This window comes from Echeneis naucrates, chromosome 24 (genome assembly GCF_900963305.1).
Source record: "Echeneis naucrates chromosome 24, fEcheNa1.1, whole genome shotgun sequence".
In the NCBI taxonomy this organism is placed as follows: domain Eukaryota; kingdom Metazoa; phylum Chordata; class Actinopteri; order Carangiformes; family Echeneidae; genus Echeneis; species Echeneis naucrates.
In genome coordinates this window covers 2,381,870-2,407,340 of record NC_042534.1, presented here as the reverse complement: position 1 = coordinate 2,407,340, position 25,471 = coordinate 2,381,870, and the positions used below count along the sequence as shown (strand labels likewise).

The 25,471-nt window shown below is 43.2% G+C and overlaps 1 protein-coding gene across 1 annotated transcript in view; it reads right to left on the bottom strand.

The window, feature by feature from the left end:
• man1a1 (mannosidase, alpha, class 1A, member 1) overlaps positions 1–25,471 on the bottom strand; it is a 98,624-nt gene that overhangs the window by 4,956 nt on the left and 68,197 nt on the right. Inside the window, exons 5-11 of the mRNA XM_029496920.1 lie at positions 16,805–16,899; positions 7,199–7,322; positions 6,837–6,930; positions 3,365–3,480; positions 863–1,082; positions 368–540; positions 2–117 (exon numbers count right to left, since the gene is read on the bottom strand). Of these exons, the coding sequence (XP_029352780.1) occupies positions 2–117; positions 368–540; positions 863–1,082; positions 3,365–3,480; positions 6,837–6,930; positions 7,199–7,322; positions 16,805–16,899 (938 nt within the window). The remainder of the gene's footprint in view (position 1; positions 118–367; positions 541–862; positions 1,083–3,364; positions 3,481–6,836; positions 6,931–7,198; positions 7,323–16,804; positions 16,900–25,471) is intronic.

Sequence of the window (25,471 nt, the reverse complement as noted above, 5' to 3'; positions counted from 1 at the left end):
CTTGAGTGTCTCTGCCAAGTAAAAGCTCTGCTGCACGTCGTCGTGGTTTGGAGTTGAAGCGTAGACGTCTCTGATGCCGCTGTAGCCTCCTTCTACTTTACAATGCTGCTCCAAGGCCTGAAGAGAGAACAACATCTCTGAGTGACAACATCAATCACACTATTTATGTCCTTAAAACCTTTGGGTGGATTATTTGCTAAATATAAAAATGAAAGTGAAGTAAATCGACCCTCTGTTAGCGTTCCTTCTGACTGTTTGTTGTTTTTGAAGAGCAGGACAAAAACAATTTCAATGTTAGTTCCTCATTTTTATTTTAATGTTGTCCAAACTTAAATGGAGCATTCCACACAATGCAGGCGTGTTTTACCTGAACGGCCTCCCAGCCCCACTCTCTGTATTTGGGGTCGTGGGTGAACCTCCACATGTACATGTAGGTCTCAATGACTTCCGGACGGAGGATGAAATACTTTTCATTCTGGCGGGTGGCGATGGCCTCCACGCCGCCGTCGAAACGAAACGCCTCCGGGCCGAGCTTCAACGCTACGGATCAGGATAAAGAAAATAAAAGATGAGGGACAGTTTGTTTTTAATCAACACATTTCAGTCATGCATGTGAAGAATTCAGGTCGGACTCGTCCACATTTCACTGCTGGAGGTGATGCGACTTCGGTATGGATTAGATTCAGGGAGAGAAATGCAATTATTTGATTAAAGATATGAAAAATGAAAACATGCAAACGCCGACACAAGGTGCTGATTATAATACGACTTAACCTTCCCTTTGTAACGTTTTCACGGATCTGTACAGTAAAATAACTGAATAAACTTGATATGAATGGTGAAAATCTCATTCCGAGTTTACCGGTCCTGGCGTAGGACTCATGACAGGTCCGGGCGATCTCGGCGGCTTGCTCCATCTGGTGGCCTGTCTTGTCGCTGGGCGCCCCGTCGGCACCCAGAGCGATCATACCGCCGGCGAAACAGGTCAGGTGACCCATCTTATGCTCCAGCAGCCCGCCCTTCCACTCCGCTATGTAGGTCAGCCCATTGCTGGACTTCCTCATCAGGTTGGTCTCGATGGCCTGGGACGCACACAGAGTTTTCAGGGTGTGAACACAGATTAGACAACCATTTTAATGAATTTCAACAATCCTCCTCTCATTAAAAGGCCGATTCGAGGTCCATGTTTATGAAGTGAATGTCTTTTTCCCCCTCAGAATTTTTCCCAATTGGAAATGTGAAGCCAACCCCGAAGTGCCAAAAAAAAAAGCACTTATATTAAAATGTTCAGCTTTACCGCCTGGCACAACTATTTTGACCTCTGAGGTGAATTTCATCCTTTTGTACTAAGCGGGAGTTTGATCACTTGTGAAATGGAATTTATTGGCACTTGGTTTAAGCTACAACCCAACATCAGCTCCAAACAGCGAGCAGTTAACAGACATCTACATCTTCTTTGTGTCCATCCATGATCCTCTCACTCACCAGCTGCCATCTATTTTTGGGCTGAACCTTTAACTCGGCCCAGATTTTACAGAGGCAGACAGAGGAGGACGGACACCGCTGTTATCGTTTCCTTTCCCCGCTGTGGCTCAGATATTCACCCTGCGCCGCCTTCCTCCCATCCTCCTCTTTGTCAAATGCATCATCCTTGAAGATCCAGAGGGATTATGGGTAAAGTTACTCTGTGAGTTCAATTCTGTATTTTACTCGGCATGTTTTATTTTTGCTCCCTGGTGTGTGTTACAGTAACATATTTCTTGTCGGCACAATTTCATCTGACAGTGCGTCTGCTCCACTGTGAGATTCGATATGTTCTCTTTAGGAGGTCTGCTGTTTGTGCGACTTCACTCGTCTGCTGGCTGTCTTGTCTTTTTAAACAAACGTGTGCTATTTGTCGTCCGCTCTTCTGTTCAATATCACAACCAGGCCGTTGGGTTCAAATCATTCACGGATCTTTAAATATCATGAATTTTGGCATGAAAATAGTCAACGTGATGGAGCACATCATCTGAAATTGCCATGTTAAAGAAAATGCACCACATTAGTTGTCCAATATTCGACAGGCACTTATTATGACTCCTGTCAGAGGAAAGCCAACCGGCGTGTTCACACCGCGATTACATTTATTCAACAAACAGGAGGCGTCACTCCTGCACCATTCACCCATAATCTCCAAGAGGCGAGACGCAAGCTTTCGTATGCTGATAAATTGATTTTGAAATTGAAAAGTAACATCACTGTCGGTCATTAAGCTGTGCAGAAGGCCACAGTTGTCGGTGCTGAGAAGTGCAACAGATTGGAAATTACTGCTGCGTAACGCCGTGGCTGAGGCGACGAAGGTGTTGTACAACATTCACAGATGGTGCATTTAGGGACCCGCAGATAGGTGAGAAATTGTGACTTCTGCTCCAACCACGCGCTAACAGACTGAATGAAAACTCATCAAATCTTTATATATTCTATATTAAAAGTTTATCTGTTTCGTTGATCAGACTAAAGAAGTTCATCTCTGGTTAAACAAAGTTTATTGCCTGAGGGTCACTCCTGGGCTGAGTTTCTAATTAAAAGGAGAACAACAGCATTCAAAAACCTGATATTCTTGTTATTGCTCAGAAAATATACTTTAAAAGCAATATAGAACTTTTTAAACTCAACAAAATCTAATAAACAATATCCTGCTCCACTGGGATGTAACACACCTTTAAAATTGGATATGACTTTTCACCATTTCACCTGCTGCGCTCAAACATATAGAAAAATATTCCACACGGTGTTCACTGAGGTGATTAATATTTTATGCAGCACTTCAGGCAGAGGCAGAACGGAGATGCTAACGTGTGAAGGCTTATTTTCATTAATCGTGTCACTTTGGAAGACAAAATGTCTCGAAAAAAAATCAGCTTTGTTTTGTGCTGCAGAACAAAAGCTACAAATATTCAGTTTACTGTCACAGAAACAGAGAAACGCAAACAACAGGCGGAGGCAGCGCGCGTTTGGAGTTTTTCCCCGATAAATCACTGATGATTCGTTGCTTATCAGGGTACCAGCGATTGATTTTTGTGTTTCTCTGGAGATGAACTGTTGTCAGCTCGAATGACTCTACACAAGCTTTGTGTTTCACAGTCATCTCAGTGCTGACTGAAGAGCTGCATGCTGGGTAAGAGTGTGGCTGCGTTCGCTGGTAAATGCGACATAATTGGGACAGATTGGAGGACGTTCTGAGAAAGTGGAGACATTTTTGCCTGTCCTCACTCTTTAAATGCCAATTATTTGAATCAGGCTTTGGTTCTGGTTCAAGGTAGAAGTACAAGCGTGTGTGTGTGTGTGTGTGTGTGTGTGTGTGTGTGTGTGTGTTAGATACCTGCAGGGCATCGTAGTACATCTTCTTTCCTTCCTCATCAGTCTTGTCAGACATCAGCCAGGCTTTGAGCAGGTACTCGTAGAAACTGTCGCCCAGGCCGCCAACAGACACGTGATCTGCCGCACAGATGAACGCAGATTACTCACATCATCCGTAGATCATCCAGGAAAATACCTCCAGCTGCTGATAAATAACAGCATGTTATTCTGTGTCTGTGTGTGTGAGAGGATCCAGATCGGTCCACTTGTATTTGCCCCGCTGATTGTCAGCGACAGCTCATCCATATGTGAGTGTCATTAACAGAGTCCAGCCTTGTTTGTTGAATGCAGAGATTAAATGTCAGCCGCAATCACCTTGATGTGAGAAAGAAAAAGAGGCCAGCAGTGACGACGTGTTCGGTCACAAGCCGATAAAAAGTACCCGTGTGTCCGCGCTCAATGCAGAACCGGAGAGGGAGACGACTTAAAGCAGATCATAACTAAAGTCAGAAAACATGATTTCAAACTTATGCACCGATGTGTTTTTCAAACATGATTACAAGCAGACAGTGGAAGAGGACTTTGACTCACATGTGGTAACACAACAGCTCTTTGCTTCTAACACAATCCTCCAAAACAGGACTTGCTCTTATTTCTGCCGTGTATGAAAGGGAAAGGGGGAGTGCTGCAGCGGAGGTGGTGGAGAGACCTTTTCCAGACAACATCAGGCTGCAAACATCCCCAGGATATAATTTATTCAACAAATGCATTCCCATCACTATTGCATAATTTTGTTCTCCATGAAAAAACCCTCTCCGACTAAGATGAACATAAAAGCGCTTTTAGGGAGTTTTTTTTTTTTTTCTCCTTTCTTTCTCTTTTCTATTCAGTATTACAAATTGAATATGTCACAATTTGCATAAAATGCTGGGATGAAAACACAGGTACTGGGCCTGGTTAAGAGTGTCAGATAAATGCCAACAGTTAGAACTGTGGATGGGCTTTCAGTCGTTTTATTCAATATTTCAGTGCAGCTGATAAGAAAAGATAAGCAGGCCAGTGGGGCTTCTGTGTGTTTAACTGTCAGAGACATCAAGAACAAACCCAGACTGAGATCCTGAGAAGAATATCAGTGGTTAAACAGTAATTAAAGAAAAAGACAGACCACACTTTTCTTGTGCTGTTTACGAGAACTATGGCTTAATTTTTCGTGGAACAGTGAAAGGCCTGAACTTCAACATGATAAAACTGCTGTGCTGATAATGAAGCATGAAAATAATTAAGTTCCTTTCATTTCAAATGTAAAATGTCTGCCCAGCAGCTGGAAGCAGGAAAAGAATAACCTCCGCTGATGCTGCATGACGTCGTTTTCTGAGGTGTTTTCTGGCTGGCTCAGCTGCGTCAGTCACACAACAATCAATTAAAATGAAGATGATGATTCGCTGCTGTTTTGTAGGCACACAAAGCCAATTTGAATCCATTACCAGTCTAATTTTCCTCATCTTCACAGTTCTTGGTTGGTTGAAATGAAAACACAGCAGGATGTTGTGGTTAGTTCCTGTTGCTGCACAGTTTCAGGGTGCTTTTGGTCAAAATGCTGTCTGAAGATTCACAAATATTTTTCCAAGAGTGTCACTCAAAATTGGACAAATATCAGATGAACAAATTAAACATGACTTCACTGAAGAGGCTGATGGACAGTTGGACTTCATTTCTTTCCATGAAATATAAAATCAAATGCCAAAAGATAGCGAGGGTACCTCAGCGTGGGGCGTATGAACTGTTCCTGTGGCTGTTTTTAATCCTGATGCAGAAACAAGGCGGACTCATGTTGTTCATAGTTTGACACAGGAGCTGTGTCACTGTGAATTTGCTCCAAAGTCCGGATTCTGATCTCTTGTGGACAAAAATCTCAGAGTTGCTCTGAGAAATGGCTTCACTTGTTAATGTCATTTTTATTGTAACTGCTGTGATGACAGTTTTTCCAACTCTTGACAGCTGGTATTAGGAAAGACTTCAACTGCCTCTGCCTCCTCCCAAACTACACCTTACATCGCCCTTATTGTCCATCACTCCTTCTGAAACTCACCGTTCTTCTGCACACCTCCAGCCTCACTGTCACTATCATCATTATCTGTTCAGCTGCACAGTTTAAAAAGTTCGATAATGGATTTGAAATTATACCTTGTTAGCGCAGCACGTCAGAAACACAAGAGCGTCAGCAGATGTACGCGCACACACTGACATTAAAAGACGAGAGCTGAGGAGCACACACGGAGGAACGGAGGAATCGACAGCGACAAACACTAATGGTGGGTTGCAGTGAGGTAAAGTGAGTCAACAGGGATAAAAATGGATGCGAAGGAGGGAGATTTGAGGAAGAAGAGGGGGAAGGATACAGCTGCCATCCTGCATCGCAGCTTAAACACTGACAGCACAGATCTATCTACCACAGAAAGCGCTCTGCACCTTTTAAGAGACGCTGCTGTCAAAGAGCAACACTAATTCATACAAAACGCTTTTCATACCGAGATCAGTAACTCAATCTGCTTTTCCACAGAATAATGAATAAAAATCAGTCGGACAAGATGAAAACTAAGGAGGCATTTCATTACCATGCCCATTATATGACCCAAATTGTGGGAAATTTAGTTTAAGCAGTGAGTGATAACACCGATGATGAAAAGAGTTTTATATCGATCGGGGGTTTCAGTCATGGATCGTAGTTTAGTTGTAAACAAGTCAGTAGGTGTGCGAGCTCTTTGGTAGAAAGGGATAATTAATTTAAAATAATAGGAGGCAAGTCTGTGAACAATTTAAAAAATAATGGGTGCCTTTCAAAACTCAGAATCTGAGCTGGAGACCCAACGGTGATTACTATAAGAGAAGGAGACGTGCCTGTCTTTTGTCAGAACAAATTACAGGTGTAGAATACTTTTCTTTGAGGGATCAGCACAAGCTGCACTGCAGTGATTTGGACAAGTAGTAATTTGCATGTCATCTCGGGGAGAAAAGGTCAAACCTCGCTGACATTGTTCAAGTGATAAATGCCAATTTCATGAATGCTTCTGATATTGGACACAAAGTCCGGGTTACCATTAACCCCGAGGTTTTCAGCCTAATCACGCTGTAGTTAGGCATGAAATTACCATCTGTTAACTGTCAACTTCATCTTTGTTCTGCAGCAGAAAACTGTGAACCCGGTTTTGCTTTTGTGTCTGAAATATGCCTCCAAAAATGCAAACAGGTAGTTTGACAACGACAGCCCCGAGGCAGCAGCCCTGATGGACACAATATGAAATGTTGACCCTTCGGCTGCACACCGGCTGCATTTCTGCTGCACTGTATGAGGTAAATGTAAATGTATTTCCATATGAAGACAATAACAGCAGCAGCAGTACAGTAACCAGTATCAGAACTGATCCCGAGGTAACGGACCAGTTCCAGCTCAGACATTTAAGTGTTCGGCAAACAGGGGAAAACAGTGGACTTACGTTGGCCCCACTGGCCGCTGTTGGGGTTCAGGTAGTTGGGATACAGCCCCTGAGGTTTGTCCAGGCGGTTTAGGACCTTTCGGATATTCATGACCTAATTATTAAGAAAAAAAATCAACTGTTATAGCACCACAAGTGTTCATATGGAAACCAGAAAGTGTGAAATGTGATCTGAATGGGGAATCAGCTTAAAGAGGAGAAAAGTGGAGTCGATGCTGAGTCATTTTTTTATTCCAGGGAAGAAGCTCTCGAAATCCTCCTGCCCCCGCAAAGGCACTTCAAAAGTTTGAGTGGAAATCCGTACCAGCAGCCACAAACTGTGAAAAGAGGTTATATTTTCTTGTCTCCTCTGTTTCTGTTACCTTCTGAGCAAACTCAGGATTCCCAGAGAGCTTGCTGAGGTGCATGAACTCCAGGTGCAGGGTACCGTACTCTGCCAGGATGCTGCTGCCGCCGGACGCCCACGGCCAGTTTCTACCAATCCCACTGACGAGGAGAGAGAGAGAGAGAGAGATTCATGAAAAAGAAAAACAAACACAAAGAAGCTCGGAGGAAATTCAGACACTGCAGTCTTACAGTTTCTGTGCATTTCAGTAAATGATGTCACCGTCTGACCGTTTGAATTGGTGTGATACTTTATATCAATTTTTTATAACACGAGTTATTTTAGAGCAGCCATTCATCAGAAAACCTCGATACCTACTTTTTATTAAACTAACGCTGAAGACAAATGAAATCTCTGCTGTACTTTGAGCCACTCGTACTGGATAAAGCCTGAGGTAAAAGCATGACTTTAAGCTGTAATTAAATGAACGCCACCTGTCATGAGCGTGATTATGTGCTGTTTTGCCTTTTCAAACACTCGGCTTTAGCAGCTGATCTACTCTTTGTTGGTGACTTTGTGCCATGAGCCCGACCCCGCCCTCGCCCTCTGAGCTGACGCTGCTTGTAGCGACAATGACGCTGGCATCAACTCTCTGGCCATGTGTGGAAACCCTGGCAGGCGCGACAAGGACAGAAGACTTAGCAACAGGGTGTGTGTCTGTGTGTGTGCTGTATCATTAGAGCAACTGACAAATTACTTCCAGGCCGAGGACTGATGACTCTGGTGGGTGATGCCTCCAGTAACTACTCATGAATACATATTAACAATTCACTACACTGTGAAACACAGCAGGATGTCGGCACTGCACTAACCACATGGGAACACACGGCCATAAACCACACACACACAAACACAAAAGAAGCACAAGCAGGGGAGATATCCAACAAATGAGAAAAAGGGGGAGGAGAAGGAGTGCGGTTTGGGAGAGGTGCCATACACACAAACACACACAGACACACACATATACACATCTCTTCAAAGAGGTGGATGAACATACTAATTATCCCCCTTCAACTCATCATGCTGCACAAGCCATAATTTGTTTCCCATTACACCATGGATTTAATCAAGTCAGCCAAACACAGGGAGGACCACCGCAGCATCAGGCGGCAAGTGGCGAGACGGGGATCAGGGTCAGGCAACGGAAAAAAAACCATCACCGCAGACCCTGATTAAACTGGAAGCTGTGTGTTTGTTTGTTCGCTTTCACACCGACTCAGACGCTGAATGAAACAACAACTGGACTGAACTAATGATGAATTAACAATATAAATGTGTTTTATTGTTCCAGTTGCTCCCAACAATTATTTCTTCACCTCAGACCTGATCTGACTATCCATTTCTTTCGATCTCTTTGTAAACCCTGCGATGAACCACAAATCCCTTCTCTTGGCAGGGGCGAGATGGGAGAAGGTAGAGAGACACCTTTCCAACTCGCCTCTGCTCCTACAGCCCTGGTGTGAGAAACAGAAAATCCCCGTTAAGAAGAACAAAGCTGCTGTGTAAACCAAACAAACACAAAGTATAACACTATAATGCTGGAGACGGTGGGCGAGGTTGTATCTGGGATATTATTAATCTGACATTACTTCTGCCTGGAGCCTGATGGAAAATGAACACCTTTTCACACCGTTGTTTGAACACAGCTGTTGTTCTATACGACGCTCTGAGAATTCACTTAAAGCACATCATGCATTTCTGAAAGGAATAAATAATGCTGTTGAGAAAATTGACCTCTTTCTTCATAAGTGATGTTACCGAGTTAGCTCTCTGCTGCAAAGCACATAAACATTTTGAATTTGTAATTCAAATTCTGGTGAGTATGGTGAAGGAAATAAATATTTGATGTGTCATCCTGTGCTAAAATTCAATATTTACAGCCCAGTAAACAGTCAGCAAACAGTGGAAGGAAATTACACTGCAATTACGTTTCAGTGTAAGGTATGAATAAAGTTGATTCTATGGAGAGACTGTGGCAAACCGAAAAAAATCACATTTTAAAGGATTGAGAGCTCTTTTAAAAGCACTTTGGAAACCAGACCATGCTTAATGCATAACCACTGTATGACAGAGGCGAAGTATATATTATGTTGGGTTCTATAGAATCAGGTGTAAAAAATAACCACAAACATTTGTCCACCTGAAGAGACTGCAGCAGGCATAAACCAGCAAACAGCACCGGTGCCAGACAGGTGAGGGGGAATTTGAAAGAAATTTCCTCCCACTGTCCTCGCTCGCATTAACAGCTTAAGGTGGCCGACCTTTGATTGAAATGATGCATTAAAGCTGGTAAACCCTGAAAAATCCATTTTGTGCTGAATGAATCTGTGTGAGGTGCTGAGGGACACTCAGCTCTGCTGCTTTGATGGAAAGCCATTGTTGTTCCAGTCACTGCGAGCGTAACAAACATAACAACAGCTGTATTAGTCCATCTGATGGAGCCCAGCCCAGTTCTGTTTGACTGGCCCAGTTTCCAGAGCTGCTCTACATCTCTTCTTCTCTCACATGGGATGTAATAACTCTCATAACAAGCTCAGAGCTATAAAAGACAGTTTAGTTTATGACCTCCTCGTCGGTTACATGCAATACTGCAATATTGTAAAAAATAAACAGCGGCGGCTCGAACATATAACTGCACAGACGCCTCAGCTGGCTTTAACCCCAATTTGCAGAGACTATCTACTGTAAGACGGTATTGGATTTCTACTGTCATCTGTTTTCTCGTGATCTCAGCTGGCTTCACTTTTCAAACAGGGAGGAGCCTGAAGACTCACATTTAAAACCGGCTGGGTAGAAAGTGTGAGTGTGTTTGAATGCTGTGTTTCTAACTCTCCATCATCAAACTGTCCTTTGATAAAGTCTCTGCTGATGAGTAAAGCTTTATACAACACAAACACAAGTACTGAGAAAAACATTCAGTAAATCTCTTTGCAAACTGGACCGGAAATTTTAATTAAATATAAAAGGTGACCTAGAACTAGAGGACTTTTTGGAGATTATGTCGGGTTTACAGCGATGTCTGACTGCTGATATTGAGCTTTCATTATATTAAATAAAGAGATCGGCCGGTATGGTCCGCCTCTGATAGACGTGATATGATGCAGTTTATTTGGTTTATAGGAGTCTAAGCTCATAGAGTTTAATGAATTAAAGCCCACATTTCATCCTGCTTCATAACATCTACCATGAAGACATAAAAGCACGCCATTCTGTCGCTGCCACTGGAGGATAAGTTTTCTACCTCAACTTTCAAGGGTAAGAAACTTAAAAAAAAAAAAAAAAAAACATTCCTGTGAGTTTTCAAAAGGCTTCGATGACACCAGTTCTGTAAAATACTATTCCCAAAGTGAAGAATGAACTTTAAGACTCTGTGATCCAGCCTGAAGAAGCTTGGGTGAGATCAGGCTTAAGATGCAAGAAAGTCAGGAGAATGATAATGGAGGGAATCGGAGCCTTTATCCAGCCACGTTCTTGGATCATGTGTTGCTTCACATCAGCTCACTCAGCTTTTAAACCGAGACGTAAAAACCTGGGGGAGGGCTGAGGGTGTTTGTGCAACAAATACACATCCAAAGAATTGGCCTAGAAACCAAAGTGCGTCATTCCGGATTGATGCTGCTGTGAATTACGGTTCGCATTTGAAGACATTCTTGTGCATCCTGTTGAGTCCTCTCCTGCAGTCTCCTAACTCTTTATTATTCACCCTCTCACATCTATAGCCATCACCTGGCCAGCTGTGAAATGAGGAAATGGAACAACAGCGGTGGTTTTAATTCTGCGGTACCAAAGCAGGAACCTGGAAAAAACAGAAAAGGCATTCCATCTCCATAAAAGAAATGTCACAGGACCAGAAGGTGACTCTCCTGCTGCTCCAGCATTATGTTAGGAAGCATTCCTTCAATTCATTAGTGTGGATGGATGGAGATATGTATCTATAAGAATATATGTTTTGGGCCAAACCGCTTCAGTGCCCTCCTCCGTCTCATCGCTTTTCCTCCTGACTTTTCCTCTCTGCTTGAAAATCTATCGTACAATCTATCGAATGTGTGCATTTCTGTATACGAGCAAAAAAAAAAAAAAAAAGATAGTCTGACTGCCAGACTTTATTTTTTGTTAAAAAGAGCTTCAGGGCAATGAGACTGCGTTACCACCAAGACCATGATTGTGCGTCTGCTGCGTGTGCTTGCTGTCACCTACATTTAAAGATTTGTGGTGACCTGACATCAGTTAACTTTGTGCAACATGAGGTTTGAGGAAATAGCTTTTCTTGTGTTTACATAGTTGATTTCAGCTTGAGCCAGCTTCATTTGGCTGACATTGTCTGGTCTCTGGAGCTCTACTGTGTGTGTTTGTGTGCGTACAGTGTGTGGTGTTTTTGCAGTCTCAGTCCAGGTGGAGCGCAGAGCAGCGCGACCAGAAATGACAAAGTAGAAAATCAATATGTGGCTGTCCATCTTGATATTGTGGTTAGCCACCGCAAATAAATCAGTGTACGGAAAAATCTTTCATGCCTGGGCTCGCTGTAAGGCATCAAATATTTTCCAGTTTCCAAGTCCAACAGATTTCATGAGTCATTGTTGGAGAGGCTGAGTTGAAATAATTTTTCTGATCTTGTAAAGATGTATGACTCCAGCCTGACTCCAATCCGGACCACGCCTGAACGTACTTTCAGATGATTTGGACCGATGATGCGGTTTCATTTCAGCCGTCTCAACACGTCGATTCTCTTTTACAAGGTTGGTGTCTGAATGGTGGAGCTGAGATCACACTGGAGATCTTCGCTCTCTTCAATCTGATCATTAATTCTGTCAGTGACATAAAAGTAATGGACAACATAGTTAAAGCGAAGGTTTCCCTGTTACAGAACTGCACGTCTCTTTCCGCTGCTTCACTGTCAAGTGGCTCTGTTAGTTCTCATACCTTATACCATCATCAGTTTCTATTATGTGCAAGATTACCACACGTCCACCGAATTAACAAGTTCATGTTCCTTTCACGTCCTGAAGAAAGGCTGCCTGACAGAGGGGCACTTTGCAGGGTCACCCAGTGCAACAGCCTGACTGTACTGTGCCGAGAGAGTCACTCTCCATCGAGGCCTATTAATCAAACTCCAAGACCCCAAAGAGCTCAAGATTGATTGCTTTAGCTCGGGAGTCTGTAGCTGAAGGAGCAAATCTGCCCAAAGCTGAAAATTTCTTCTTTGAGATAAGAAAAAAGCGCGGGGGCAAAGGAGTTAGCTCGAACTTTGCAGCGTCATTAAGATGATGATATTGCTTTTAGCAGCAGTTTGGCTGCACAGCAGACATTTTTCTCGTTTGTGGGGTAAGTAGCAGAAGGTGGAGACCTGTGCTGTATATTTTTCTGTATACTGTATGTGTAGCTGCTTATTTCTCTTACAGAAACAACAACAGATCGTATCCCAGTAAATCATTGAACCTCTCTGACATCTCACTGAAGTCTACAACTTAACAGAAAAATAAAAAGGTTTATATTTACCATTTTCAGTCTCAAGCAGCTGTTTGCTGATCGATTGAGTGTTTTTTGAACCGTTTACTGGCAGATACACATAAAAAATGAGACAAACACAATCATCACTATAAAGAATATGGAGAAGAATGAAGAGCTAATTTCAGGGTCCAGGCGCCTCAACACAACACAACACAACAGGTCTCATCCCATTAAGGCCAGGCGGTATGCAGTGCAGTAGGAGTGATTTGCCAGAGCTTTATCAGCCTGAATGTTAATAGAAGACCTATGGGACATACTGGCTGACGCAGATAACAACTGGCTAATGACAGAAAGTGTGTGGGAAAGGAAGACAGTGTCAGCAGCCGGTCGGTGGTCAGAGTGCTGCTACAGCTTCCTCTGTTCAAACACACCTCACATTTTTCTGCTGTGTGTGGGATTTCCACTGAGGCTTTGATTCCCGACGGCTTGTTGTTCCCATTCATTTCAATTTCACGTTCTTATTTACGCTCCATTTAGAAATTGTACCATTTGGACTAAAGCTGGGACCAAACAAAAGGTTATGAAGAGCAGATGATGTTCACCTTTGTTTGTCTCGTAGCGTCATTACTCATCATGATTCACCTACAGCCTTAACAGATAAACAGGAAACAGCTGAGTCCTTCCCTTCGTAAAAACAAATCGATGTAGCATTTAATTTGCTAACGTTGTTTGGTTGTTTAATCTTTATAATTGCCTACTTTTTTATTTAGTGACAGTCGAATGCATTTAAAATTGATTAAAACTTTGTCTCATCCAAATCCTTTCATTACGTGTTTTGACTGCATGAAATATTTCCTCGGCGTATTTTGTCTTTCAAGAGCATTTCTCTAGAAGCGACAGTTCAGCCGAGTCACAGACTCGAAGTTCTCCTGTAAATATTTTCACTCTGATAATGGAAACTAAAATCAGGGACGAATGTTCCTCTGTGTGCCTGCAGTGTCATCAGGTATGCTCTGCCGGGACACGGGTCTGTGCGAGATCAATTGGGCAAATCGGATCTTAGCAGCATTTTCCGCTCAGTTAGCGGCAATCAATGGCTTTATTTACAAAGAGAGAGGGAGAGCAGGGAAATAAGGCAGATGGATCTGTGAGTCCCAGGCCAGCCGCTCCTCCTCTCAGACACAGGACGTCTCTCTGGCCCTGATTAATCGCACGTCCCAAGTGGCCAAGTTGAAGCTGTTTCAAGTGTTTTCTGAAAATAAAAGCGGATGAAGACAGAGCCTCCCACAGATCGACCCGGGGAGTTGAAGCTTTCTATTGAATTTCTGTCCCGACCAATGTCTTCATAAACATTCATCTTCCTTTTCTTTTCTAAGGTTCGTTGGACAGTCTGTCTGGTGGTCGGGTTGTCTTATTAAGATTCAGAAACCAGCTGTGAGGACCAGCGTGAACTCTCATTTGGCGCTGGACTGTTATCTTTATATTATTATGACTTAATGCAGGATGCAGCAGCTTCCTGTAACCACAGCGGAGGTGACGGCTAAAGAGACGCTTTCCAGGCTGAAACAGACTCACTGAGGTGACAGTCACATGATATTTGGTTTCCCTGATCAAACAAACTGAAGCGTCCAGTAAAACCACCTACATGTTGCTGTTGCAGGCGTAGCTGAAAACATCTTGAAGCAGTCTGTGCTTATTTACAAGCAGATTACGTCATTTCAGATGATGTTCATGTGCTTTCATTGCACACTTTACTTTGTCTGGACACCACTGCTGGCCCATAACTCCAGTGAAAGCAAGCAGATAAGACATCCGCACACCACAAGAAAACAAGCTTTAGCGGTGCAGAGGCAGCAGCGCGCTTTAAACTGTGGCCTTCATTCTCACCGCCCTTTAAGGGCTCTGCAGACCGCTACGGGGCGGAGTGATGAAACACTGCAGAGGAGGAATAAAGAGAACAAGGCCACAGAGCGGAGCGGATGTACAGTATGACGTCCTGGAACCGAAGGAGATACTGGGTCAGTGAAGGTAAGATGGAGTGGGAGCACTGAGGGAGTGTGCCGTGGGAGAAAATCTAAATAAGAAAAATGGAGAAATGCAGAACGACGGGGAGGAGGGGGCGAAGGGAAGGATGATAACTGGGCCTCGTTTGTAAGTGAGTGTCTGTGTTTTTCTGATTTATTCTGCTTCAATCTGGGTCAAGGTTACAGAGGAAGTCTGACAGCTTCGAACCATTAAAACATTAATGTTATCCTGCAGACCAGTCAGGCCAGGCGTGATGATCCACAGCACAGTTACTGTGTTACTATTAGTTACACAGCTGAAGTATTAAAACAAAATTATATTTGGAATTATCTGATATTGCTGCGTCGTTATAAAATAATAATTACTGTCAAAGATGTAACGAGGTCGAGTCATAAAGGATCAGCTGATTCGATGAACAGTACTGTGGAAAAGTTTTTTGTTTGGAGTCCGATCCATCACGCAGCCCGTCCATCAGGGAGACGCCTAATTGGTCCCACGTTCATTCTGCCGCATGACAACAACCCAAACACACAGCCAGAGTCTGCCTGCAGAGACAAGCGGAGCGAGCAGTCCTTCATCAACAGATGGTATGGATGGATGCCGTGTGTGTGTGTGTGTGTGTGTGTGAGGCGTGGGAGAGTGTGTGCCTGCTTCCAAGCTATCGTAGCTCAGTCATGCAGGTAAAGTCATCAACACCACCAATCTGCTGAGGCCTCTTGGGGATCGTGCAGACACACACACCTACACACACCTACACACTCCCAGTGGTACTTCTGGCTCTTGAAGGAGAGACAAGGAGGGGCAGAGTCCATTCACCCATACAGACAGAAAGAAAATTAATTTGTTACAGCACATTTATTGTCATGACAACCTGCTTTTTAATTAACAGCTGACAAACAGCAGAGTGTCCCGTCTCTGGAGGAAATGCTCCGTTCATCAGCAGTGCTTACGTTCCCTCTGGTTCAGAGACTCAGACTTTTCTGCAACTGTACAAAAGTTAACATTCAGTTCAATTAACTAAACTTTTAGCTCCATGTTTGGTCTCCGCTGCGTTCTGCCTCGCTAGTTTAGACAGCGACTAATTTTGTTTGTCTGCATTCGTAATCTAAAAATCACTAAGTTTATTTTTAGGGTTAGGGTTTGTTTTTGTTTTTTTAACTTTTGGCTGAAAAAAGCCACCTGCTGCCAAAAACAACACCACGAGAGCAGGAAGTGAGTGAAGAGAGTAAAGCTCAAGGACAGAACGATAAACAACTGAACTGAACTGAAACTGAAGCTCACTGTAAAGCTAAACAAAGCCGAGGGGAGCGGCAGAGTTGGGAGATAATTCTACTTCGTCAGCTTTGTCTGTGAAACGTTGTTAAACTGCCATTTGATTTTTGTAATAAGCAATAAATATATCTGCTGGAGCCACTTCAAGGAAAAATCTCCAGCTAAAGATCTGAGTGATTCTAACGAGCATTTTGAACTATTTCTTCATTTGAGAAATAAATACAGAATATGAATATTAATGGATTACGGAGAATATAATCAGTTTACAGCTCTTCTCGGTTCCTCAATATCTATCAGATGATAAAAAAGCCTTAACAAGCTTAATAAGCCAAATGTGTTGCCGTTAAACTGAATGATTTAATGTTGGGAAGCATGTTTTAATGTTCAGCATTAGCTCCTTTCATCCTTTTATGTTTTCGCTTTACATTTTAGCATTTTACCGCCAAATTACTGCAGATTAAAAGGCCCGGTCTGTCGGCATGTGCAGCCTCGGAGAAGGAGACAAACTGGTTTTATATTTGTTTTGTGTGTGCTGTAGTATGAAATCCAGACATTACCCCCCCAACACTGCTTCTCCGAGTGTCAATGAACCATCAGAGCCTGACGAGCCGGCTCCTTCGTGTAAAAGTAAAACACGGCGGCTCTCTGTGCCGGAGCCAAATAGACAGGGCCTGTGTTCACCCACCTCACGTCAAGTACACAACTCTTTAAAGTATCAAACCATCAAAACACAACGGCTGCCTCAAATACCACCAGTGTGGACTGCTGTGCAAGAAAAAGCAAGTCAGTGTGTGTGTGTGTGTGTGTGTGTGTGTGTGTGTGTGTGTGTGTGTGATACCTCTTGAGGTTCAGCAGGGCCCAGGGGATGCCGGTGGGCGTTTTGAAGGCTGGCAGCAGCTTTTCACCCAACTCCACCGCCTTTCTACGGAAAACCTGCCAAAGAAAGAAAGAGAGTCTCATTACTCCTGGTTTCTCTTTGCTGAAAGAGGATTTTACATTTTCTTCACCAACTCTTAGAAAAGACCACACACACACACACACAGCATTTTCAATGTCAGAGCTGTGACTCGATGAACCCGTGAGCTAAAAAAACACAGAAAATTAGCAATCATTTCTGAAACATCTCAGTCCTTCACATGTTCCTCAGCTCATTGGTAGTCCGCTCACTTCCTCCTCCTGCCTTTTGTCCTTCTAATCTTTTGCCACCATCTTTTTCTGCCCGGTGTGTAGTTACAGTATTCCATCTGTAATTTCAGCAGAATGACAGAGATTCTTCACTCCAATCTGTCTTTTGCTATTTCACTTCCATTTGTGTTAAAATGAGTGGAAAACAACTTCATGACTTTTTGGGTGCATGTGCAGGACATCCAGGAGTGTTTCCTGCTTTATACACGTGAAGTCTTCATGCAGCTCTAATCTGACTGATGAGTTTAAGATAGAAAATAACTGTCCACTGGAGGTAAAATTAAACTTGATAGTAGAAGAGTTTACATCATTTTAATTGTAATAATAGTAAACTGTGCTTCATGAAATGAGCTCTCTAACAAAACAATGACTCCAATTGATTTCCTGCGTCAGCTTTGTGGACAGCTTTGTAGCGCCTTTAGTCGGGTTATGGCGGCTCTCAGTGTCTGATTCTGTTGGCTGTAAAAGTGAAGTACTTCCATATTTGGCTCCTGGCGTGAGTTTAGTCAGGCAGTTAAGATGGAAAGGGATTTGGCCCAAGATGTGCCGGACTGCTTGAGCCGCTCGACTCAAACTGCTGCTGTCAGCCGCTGATGAGAGCAGGAACCACGGCACGTCTGCTCCAGTGTTCCTCGTTTTCCTGCGACCTGCATGGATACGGCTTTTAGTGAATCTGGCTCACCGCTGATGTATGAACAAAACGGAGGTGAGCATTGTTAGTTTTTGTCATTGCAGACTCACACAGACAGAGATCAGGGGGTTCGAACCGAGCCTTTTCATTAAAAAAGGCCGGTATGTGGTCAGAAACCTCATAAGTATGAATTGTTTTGATATAAACGGAGATCAGCAATACTTTTCATAAGCACACAGTCCTTCTTGTTGTTATCCATCCATTATTCTTTCATGCACACAGCCGAGCACAGCTCTGCTCCCAGGAGATCGACCACTCATCGGGGTGCGAGGGGTGCAGGCAGGCCGGGGGAAAAGCTCAAGAGGGAACTTGTCAAAACAAAGTGGCGACGCTGCCGCTTTTCCATCAGAAGTAAGAGGCAGGAAAAGGTTACTGTGAGTTGAACCGGGACGACGGGTAACAGAGAGGCGGCATTCATGTCAGAACGACATCTTCAATGTCGATGATCTGTTGATTTCACAGACGTGGAGGTTCAGTCAGGAGATGAGCAGCTGCAGAATCTTTTCAGAGCTCCTGTCACTGTCGCTCCACTTCAGCGGATGGTAAATGAAGGCTGTAATAAACTAATTACTCTTAACAAAAAGCCAGGTCTTTGTGTGAAGGGCAGCGAGAGTGTCAGAGACAGATGGTGGAGCCCAAAATCAGAGCTTCAAGAGGCAGTACGGGACTCATAGCTGCTGGTCAGATCACACATTCAGCATTTACTGTAGTTAAAATTTATGCAAGGAAAAGCAAAATTAGAAATAAATAATACATTTATGGTACATTTTAATCATGTACATGTATCATGTAAGATAGAGAAATCTCTAGTGTGAAGAAACTTTACACGGAGGACCGGACTGCGTCAACAAATCCGGCTGAGGAAGTCAGAGAAAGATAAACAGGCTACAGCATGATACATTTTCTTCAGGACTCGGGGGATCGCTGGAGGGCACAGAAACAACGACGGGCATGCTCAGTGTTAGAGAAGCTAATGTAAAAGTCATTATTTTACACTGGACTTTTATATTGTACTGTACATCATGGGGGACCTGCAGGAAGGTAAAGCCAAGATGTTTGACACCGAATTACCCCACTGTAGATTTGTGTATATTTGCGTACGTTTGTGCGCTTTGGGGCTGCACCTTGGGAGCAGGACTGTGTTTTAACAAGGCGTCAGATCCCCATGATTAATGCCTTTAATAACCCCAGGAGCATACCGAGGGGGAGAATAAAAACACTCCCAGAGATGCACAGACAAATAAATTAAACACAGCCTGTGTCCAAAGCCATCAAACAAACTTCCAACAAGCTTTAATGAGCAGCTGAATTATACAGAAACGGGACGCACACGTGGATGGCATCAGGAGAAACTGATGGTGATCCCATTTCATGCCTGCTGCTGTGTGTGTTCACCTCAGTCACTGGATAAACCCTCATCTGACACGTTATCAAGTCGTTATTTTCTTTGTTTTATGGAAATGTGCATGATTATTATTTTAATAAATGCTGTATCAGTGATTCCCTGTTAAAACACCTGCCATGTTGTGACATGTCCTCGTGCCGGGACATTTAAGGCAGCTGCATAATAATTATAAATGATGAGTACGAAAGTGGCATCAGGAGGGACTTTGAACTGCTGACCTACGACCTCAGTATTAAGGAAACGACTTTCGCTGGAACGGGGGTGACTTCAACCGAGTAAGACAAAGAAGATTAACTCAGGACTTCTTAAAAACGTGTGTGCTTCTTATCCAAGTGGGCTGATATTTGTAGAACTTTTAGCTAAAATGGAACAGCTTAAAGTAAGACTCTGAATATAACGAGTGTTTGTAGTTAGCTACAGCCTTGTTCAGTCAGTGTAATCTAAAAGATTGTCTCATTTTTATATATTGACTTAAAAAGGCCAAAATAGATTTAGAAGATCTTTTCTGTTATATCATTTCTCCACCAGAGCTGTGACAGGTTTATTTTTCAAGAACAAAATGTCCCAGGGTCCAACTCTTATCATGATTTAACTCCAAAAAAATTAAAATAAAATTATATTCCTTCGTATTCCTCCGTCGGCTGTATCATTTTCGTTGATGTAGAGGCTTTATGGTGGAGGTCAAGAAACTGAAACCTAAAAGTCGGCATGAATATATTCACAACACCCCCGAATATATAAACACGATGCAAAAACTCTGTGGAAGTGTTTTCTGAATTTGCATGCGGTTCCTGACACTGCCGTGCTTCGAGGGTTAGCGTAGAGTTCACCCTGGACAGGTGGCCTGTCTCTCAGGGCCGCCATCGAGACGCTCACGTTCACTTTGGACATCAAACTGCACAGGCCAGCAGGTTCAAACCTTCAAACTGTCGGCCACATTACAAAAATATTCATGTTTTATTGCAGTTCAGTTGCCGGCTTCTGGATCGGTTTCTAAATTCGAGTGCCGTTTGATTGCTCTGGTTGTCAGCGACAGAGCCCATCGACTTAAGTGAAACAAATTGCTCAGACTCCTCGCTGGCATGCATGAATACGTTTTATTCATATTAGTGGAGGCAGGATTATGGATCTGGGTTTAACCACAGAGTCTAACTGTTATTTAAGCGGTTGTCTCACCCTTCAACTAATGTCACTCTAGCTGAATCACCAAATAATTGGATGGTTGTTTTCCTGAGAAAGAGGTCACATTTAAACATGTTAACACACTTTCTAATGAAATATCAATAACTCAGCTCAAAGTCAATATATCTAATACACTGTACAGAACGAACATAAGAGCAGTCATTTTAAACAGCATCTGCTGTCCTCGATGTGTGTGTGTGTGTGTGTGTGTGACAGTGGACGTATCCAGCTTATCCAATAAACACCAAGGAAGCCAAAGTGATGCTGATCAGGTCAGAGACAGCAGGCTGGTTAAAGCTCCCCAGAGGAGTAATGAGGAGAGAAAAGAGGTGGGAGGAGAAGCAGAACATTTGCCCCCGACTCAGGTCCGTAAACCCACAGTATCAGAATAAAGTCTGCCGCCACAGGAGGGTAAAAGCCTCTTTTCTAGAGAAGGAACGTGACTGTAGCCAGTTACACGGAGTCCATGCGGTTTTTTAAGGCTGGTATTTGGGTTTCGGGGGAAACCCTCCATTTAGGATTAGAAGGTTTGGATTTGGTTTCAAGATATTTTCAGAACAAAGAAAATGAGAGACGGCAGAAAGGTTTTAGTGGCTCTGTGACGACGTCTATTTCCAACAGCCATGACAGACACAATGATTTGTTTCTTTTTAGGTTTCTGTCTCGACCTGAGATATAGATTTACAGAGTCCTGAACAGTTTCCTGACGGTTACTTCAGGAAATCACCAAACAAACATGACCAAGTGTTTCGGCAGAATACAGGCGCTCTCAGGATTACCTTCCTTTTCTGAAACAGAAAGACGACACCAGAAACATCTGCAGTGTGAGAAAACCCAAAATACTGGCCGACAGGTGGACTCTTAACAAGAGTGTCAAATGATCTATATCCTGAAGAAGTAAAAAAAAAAAGTAAATTAAAGTAAATTTTGAATAGAAGTTCAGTAGAATTCAGGTTTCAGACATTTACTTTTATATGGCCTCGCAGACAGATGTGCAGAGGAGCTCCTTTACAGACAGACTGCAGACTCGGCCATTGTTCCAGCTGGACATGACAAACCTGCAGTTACTCGACAAAATGACTCCTAACTCCAGGAGACTAATAATTACACACACATTCTAAAGGTGTGACCCAATCAACCTGAAAGAAAGTTCAAAGTGCACAACAGAACTGAACTCTCACATCAAACTATTAATCCAAACTGTTTCCAGCCTTTGCTAAAACTTTTTGTTTTGACTCTGAGCAGCTGTGGGATTTCTGATTCTAACCCTAACCCTAAGAGAGATCAATCAACTGACAGGAAACGTGTTGAACCACATCATCATTTGATCTGAGGAAAAAATGCCATAAAATACAGTTTACAGGGTCAAAATATGTTTGGATACCTGGAGACACTGATGGAGATCTTTTACTATGATTGTTGGAAAGAGTTATTTCATAAAAAAACAGCAAATGGATCATTGAAAGAAACTGCTGAGGTCTTAGATAGCTGCTGTTTAAGCCGGATGTTCACGGCTCGGATGAGATATTGAGTGTGTGTGCTGTGAGTTTGACCTTTCTCTTTACAGTGTTTGGTGCGGGGGTGAAGCCGTACAAACTTCACGAGAGACAATCTAAATTGATGAAAGGCTGAATTCATGTGTAGAATAAGGTTTAGATTAGAGTCAGAAGTGAGCAGTGGAAGGTCCCCACATATTAGGTGTGTGTGTGTGTGTGTGTGTGTGTTGTGTGTATGATTATGTGTTGCGGCCCGTGGAGACTCTGTTGGACAGCTTCCTAACTAAGATGAATCACCCAACCAGGCCTCTGGGTGACCAGCAGGCCTTCTGGGACACGTGGCCCAGATTACAGCCGTGTATTTGGGGACGGAGAGACGCCTCCTGACACACTGCCCTCTCCTCCTCCTCCTCCTCCTCCTCCTCCACTCTGCCCTTCATCAACACGTTTCACTGACGTCCCGGACCTTATTAAACTTGACTTCTTTCCCTCCTTCTTCCTCTCAAACCCATCTGTGTTTTATCCAGCTGCTTCTTCTTCGACTGTCACTCACACACTCACACACACACACGCACAAGAATGGAAAATGTTGAAGATGTTCAGCCCGATGTGTTTTTAGAGTCCAGCTTTATTGCAGCAGATTTGAATTTTAAATGCTGAATCCTGATCATTGCTGCAGCTGCTTCTTCACCCATCTTCAAAAAGAGGGCCAAAGAGAACATCACTTTATCACAGGAACACCTTAAAGAGCTCAGGTAGAGATTTTAAATATATTTCTGTCTGCTCTCTTCTGACTTAATGTCACATTCAGTCAGGACTGAACTTCATTATGTTGATTTGAAAAGCACCGTCCATCATGAGTTTTATTTCATCCATACGGAAGCAGCATAAAAAAAGAGTAGTGGTATTAAACTTCATGAATTAATTAATCTGAATGAGTCCAGAAAAGGGGGAGTGAATGTGTGAGGCCTGTTTAAAGCTGTATTGGAGGCCACACAAACGCACAACACACTGAGGAGGTGACAGCTTTTAGTCATTAAGAAGCCTGCTGTTGTGTGAATGGTTGCTCTCGTCTGCCTCTCCTCTCATACACGTTTCCCTAATTCTAACTAATTCGTCTCCTAAAGACGCTGTTTGTGTGTCATCCATCCTGCGTTTTTTCTGTGGAGCGACTCATTTTACCCAGAGAGGGAAGTGGAGAGAAAGACTGATGAGGAGAGGAGAGGCGGGGAGGGAAGGAAAGGAAAGAAAAAGGAAATGAAAGGTAAAAGACGAGGACAAAGGAGGAAACACTAAAGGTTCAGGAAGAGCGAATATTCATTTACAAAAACAGAAAAAGTGTTGTGAACTCAGCACTCAGACTGTAGCAGGAGAAGACATGGCTGCCGTATGCTGAGGTGTGACATGCAAACGCATTTCCTGGAAGGACACCTGAGGGCTGAATATCTCAGAGTAACTGGTGGCTTTAAATGAAGGCGTCCTCTTTGAATGAGATTTAAATAGTTTGGAGTTCAACATCAGCTCAGGAGGAAAACATTCACCCTGACGGCGTGAAAAGAGGGGACGGGTTTCCAGACTGTGCCCCCCCCCCACCTTTTAACTCCCCCAACCCTCAACTGTCAGCTGTGAGAAAACACAAAAGGACACACAAACACTTACCCCTTGTTTAAGGGGTTTGTTGTTTGTTGTGTGTGTGTCTCCATCTCATGCTCCTCAGTGAGAGTCCATGAAAAAAGTCTTCTGAGAATTTTTTAACAAAAACAAAAAAAACAAAACATCCGCACTTTCTTAAACATGACAATATTTAAAAAAAACATGACAGAGCTCCTGCCGACTCATCTCCGCTCCATTTGTACAGTAATTCAAATCATTAAACGGACTATATTCTCCTTAAAGTCAATGGAATGAAACTTTACAAATAAGTGGAGAACACCACATTGTTCTTTCTAAGGTCGTCTCTTCGCTCAGTTGTTTCATTAATATGAAGACTGAAGACCGGCCTGTCATCAAACGTGCTCAAACTCAACCAAGCGCCACAATCTGCTTATTATTTTACTCCAATAGTGAAATGGTAGAAATTAGATCTTATTGTCAACCCTTATGTGCTGCGACACCCACAGCAAGCACAACTCTTTCTTCTTTTTTTTTTAATGTTTGACAAAAGATGGAGCTAAATATTTTTCATTAAATTCAATCTTGCGGATTTCAGCTGCTGTAATTTCAGTCATTTCACACAGCCTGCGTCCGTGCTGCTTAGTGCATCCCATTCTTATTCATCTGAGCTAATTCACGAGTGGACTTTCTCATTTCACAGCTGAAGCATCTAATCTGTTGTATCTGAAGTGATTATGTAGAACTTCACAACGAACACAACAATGTGAGTAACATCAAATGTAAAAGCCGGCGTACGTCAGCTCTGCCTTAATGTCCCCCAAGGCAGAAAGCTGAAGCCCCCATCCAGATAACGTCAGTCAAACGAGGGCGACGGGGATGTCACAACTTTTCCATCTCTGAGTTCACACCTGGAAGCCTTTCTGCACGTTGATAGATGCCTGACATGAGAGGCAGAGTCACTTTCCAAGACAAGAAAACATTTTTTCCCTCCATCTCAAAATTAGCAACCCTTGGCTCGCTGTTTCGTTCACTTGCGCATGCATGTACATGCAATGAAAATCAACTCCTGATAATATCCTCTCCCCTCTCTTGTGGCACGGTCAGTGCTGACTTGGCAGCCTTTTGACAACGCTATGGAAATGAAGAGGCGCGAGTAACATGAATTTACATAGAAAATTGCCGTCTCGGTAGGAAAGTTACGGGAGAGGAGAGCGTGTTTGGATGGTGCTGTGGGGGATAAAAACTGCAAGGTGAGCAACAAGCAGTGAGTTGAGTTTAACGCTCTGCTAGAGAACATGTCAATTTTGTATCAGAACACCAATACAGCTTTTAAAATCAACGATAAGGCAAAGCTGGAAACATTATTATCTTAAGCCTTTAGACTGATGCCTAAAACTACAAAGATAATAGGTTTTGGAAGAAGAGCAGCTGGTGTTGTGTAGTTAGGCGTGTAGTCTGGAACCCGCTAAGACACGTCGCAGTGCATACCCAACCTTTAGATTCTCAATTTAGATCAAGAGTTTTTGCTTCTCTGCTCACATGTGATTTTGCCTGTGAGGGAAAACAGGCTGCTGCTGACATGCACGGATACATCGGCTTTAACGTGGGCCAATCAAGTCCAGCGGTCCAAGACGGCACAGAGTCCAGGCCAGAGTTTCTGTTTGGAAAGTTAGTCAATTCATTACAAATGCCTGGATTTTAACAGTCCAAAGCACACACTTTGGTTCAAAGGTTCTGTGCTAAGTCTCTTCATTAATCACGGAAGTCTTTTTGGCTAAAGACACAATAAAACCCATCGTAGTTTCATCTGACATTCGTGCCCAACATGTGCACTGGACGGGAAAATGACAACTCTGTCAGAGCCAACCCAGACAGTCGTCTTCGTCAGACGGAGCCTACGGTCTTAAAATGACCACAAACAGACAAATAACC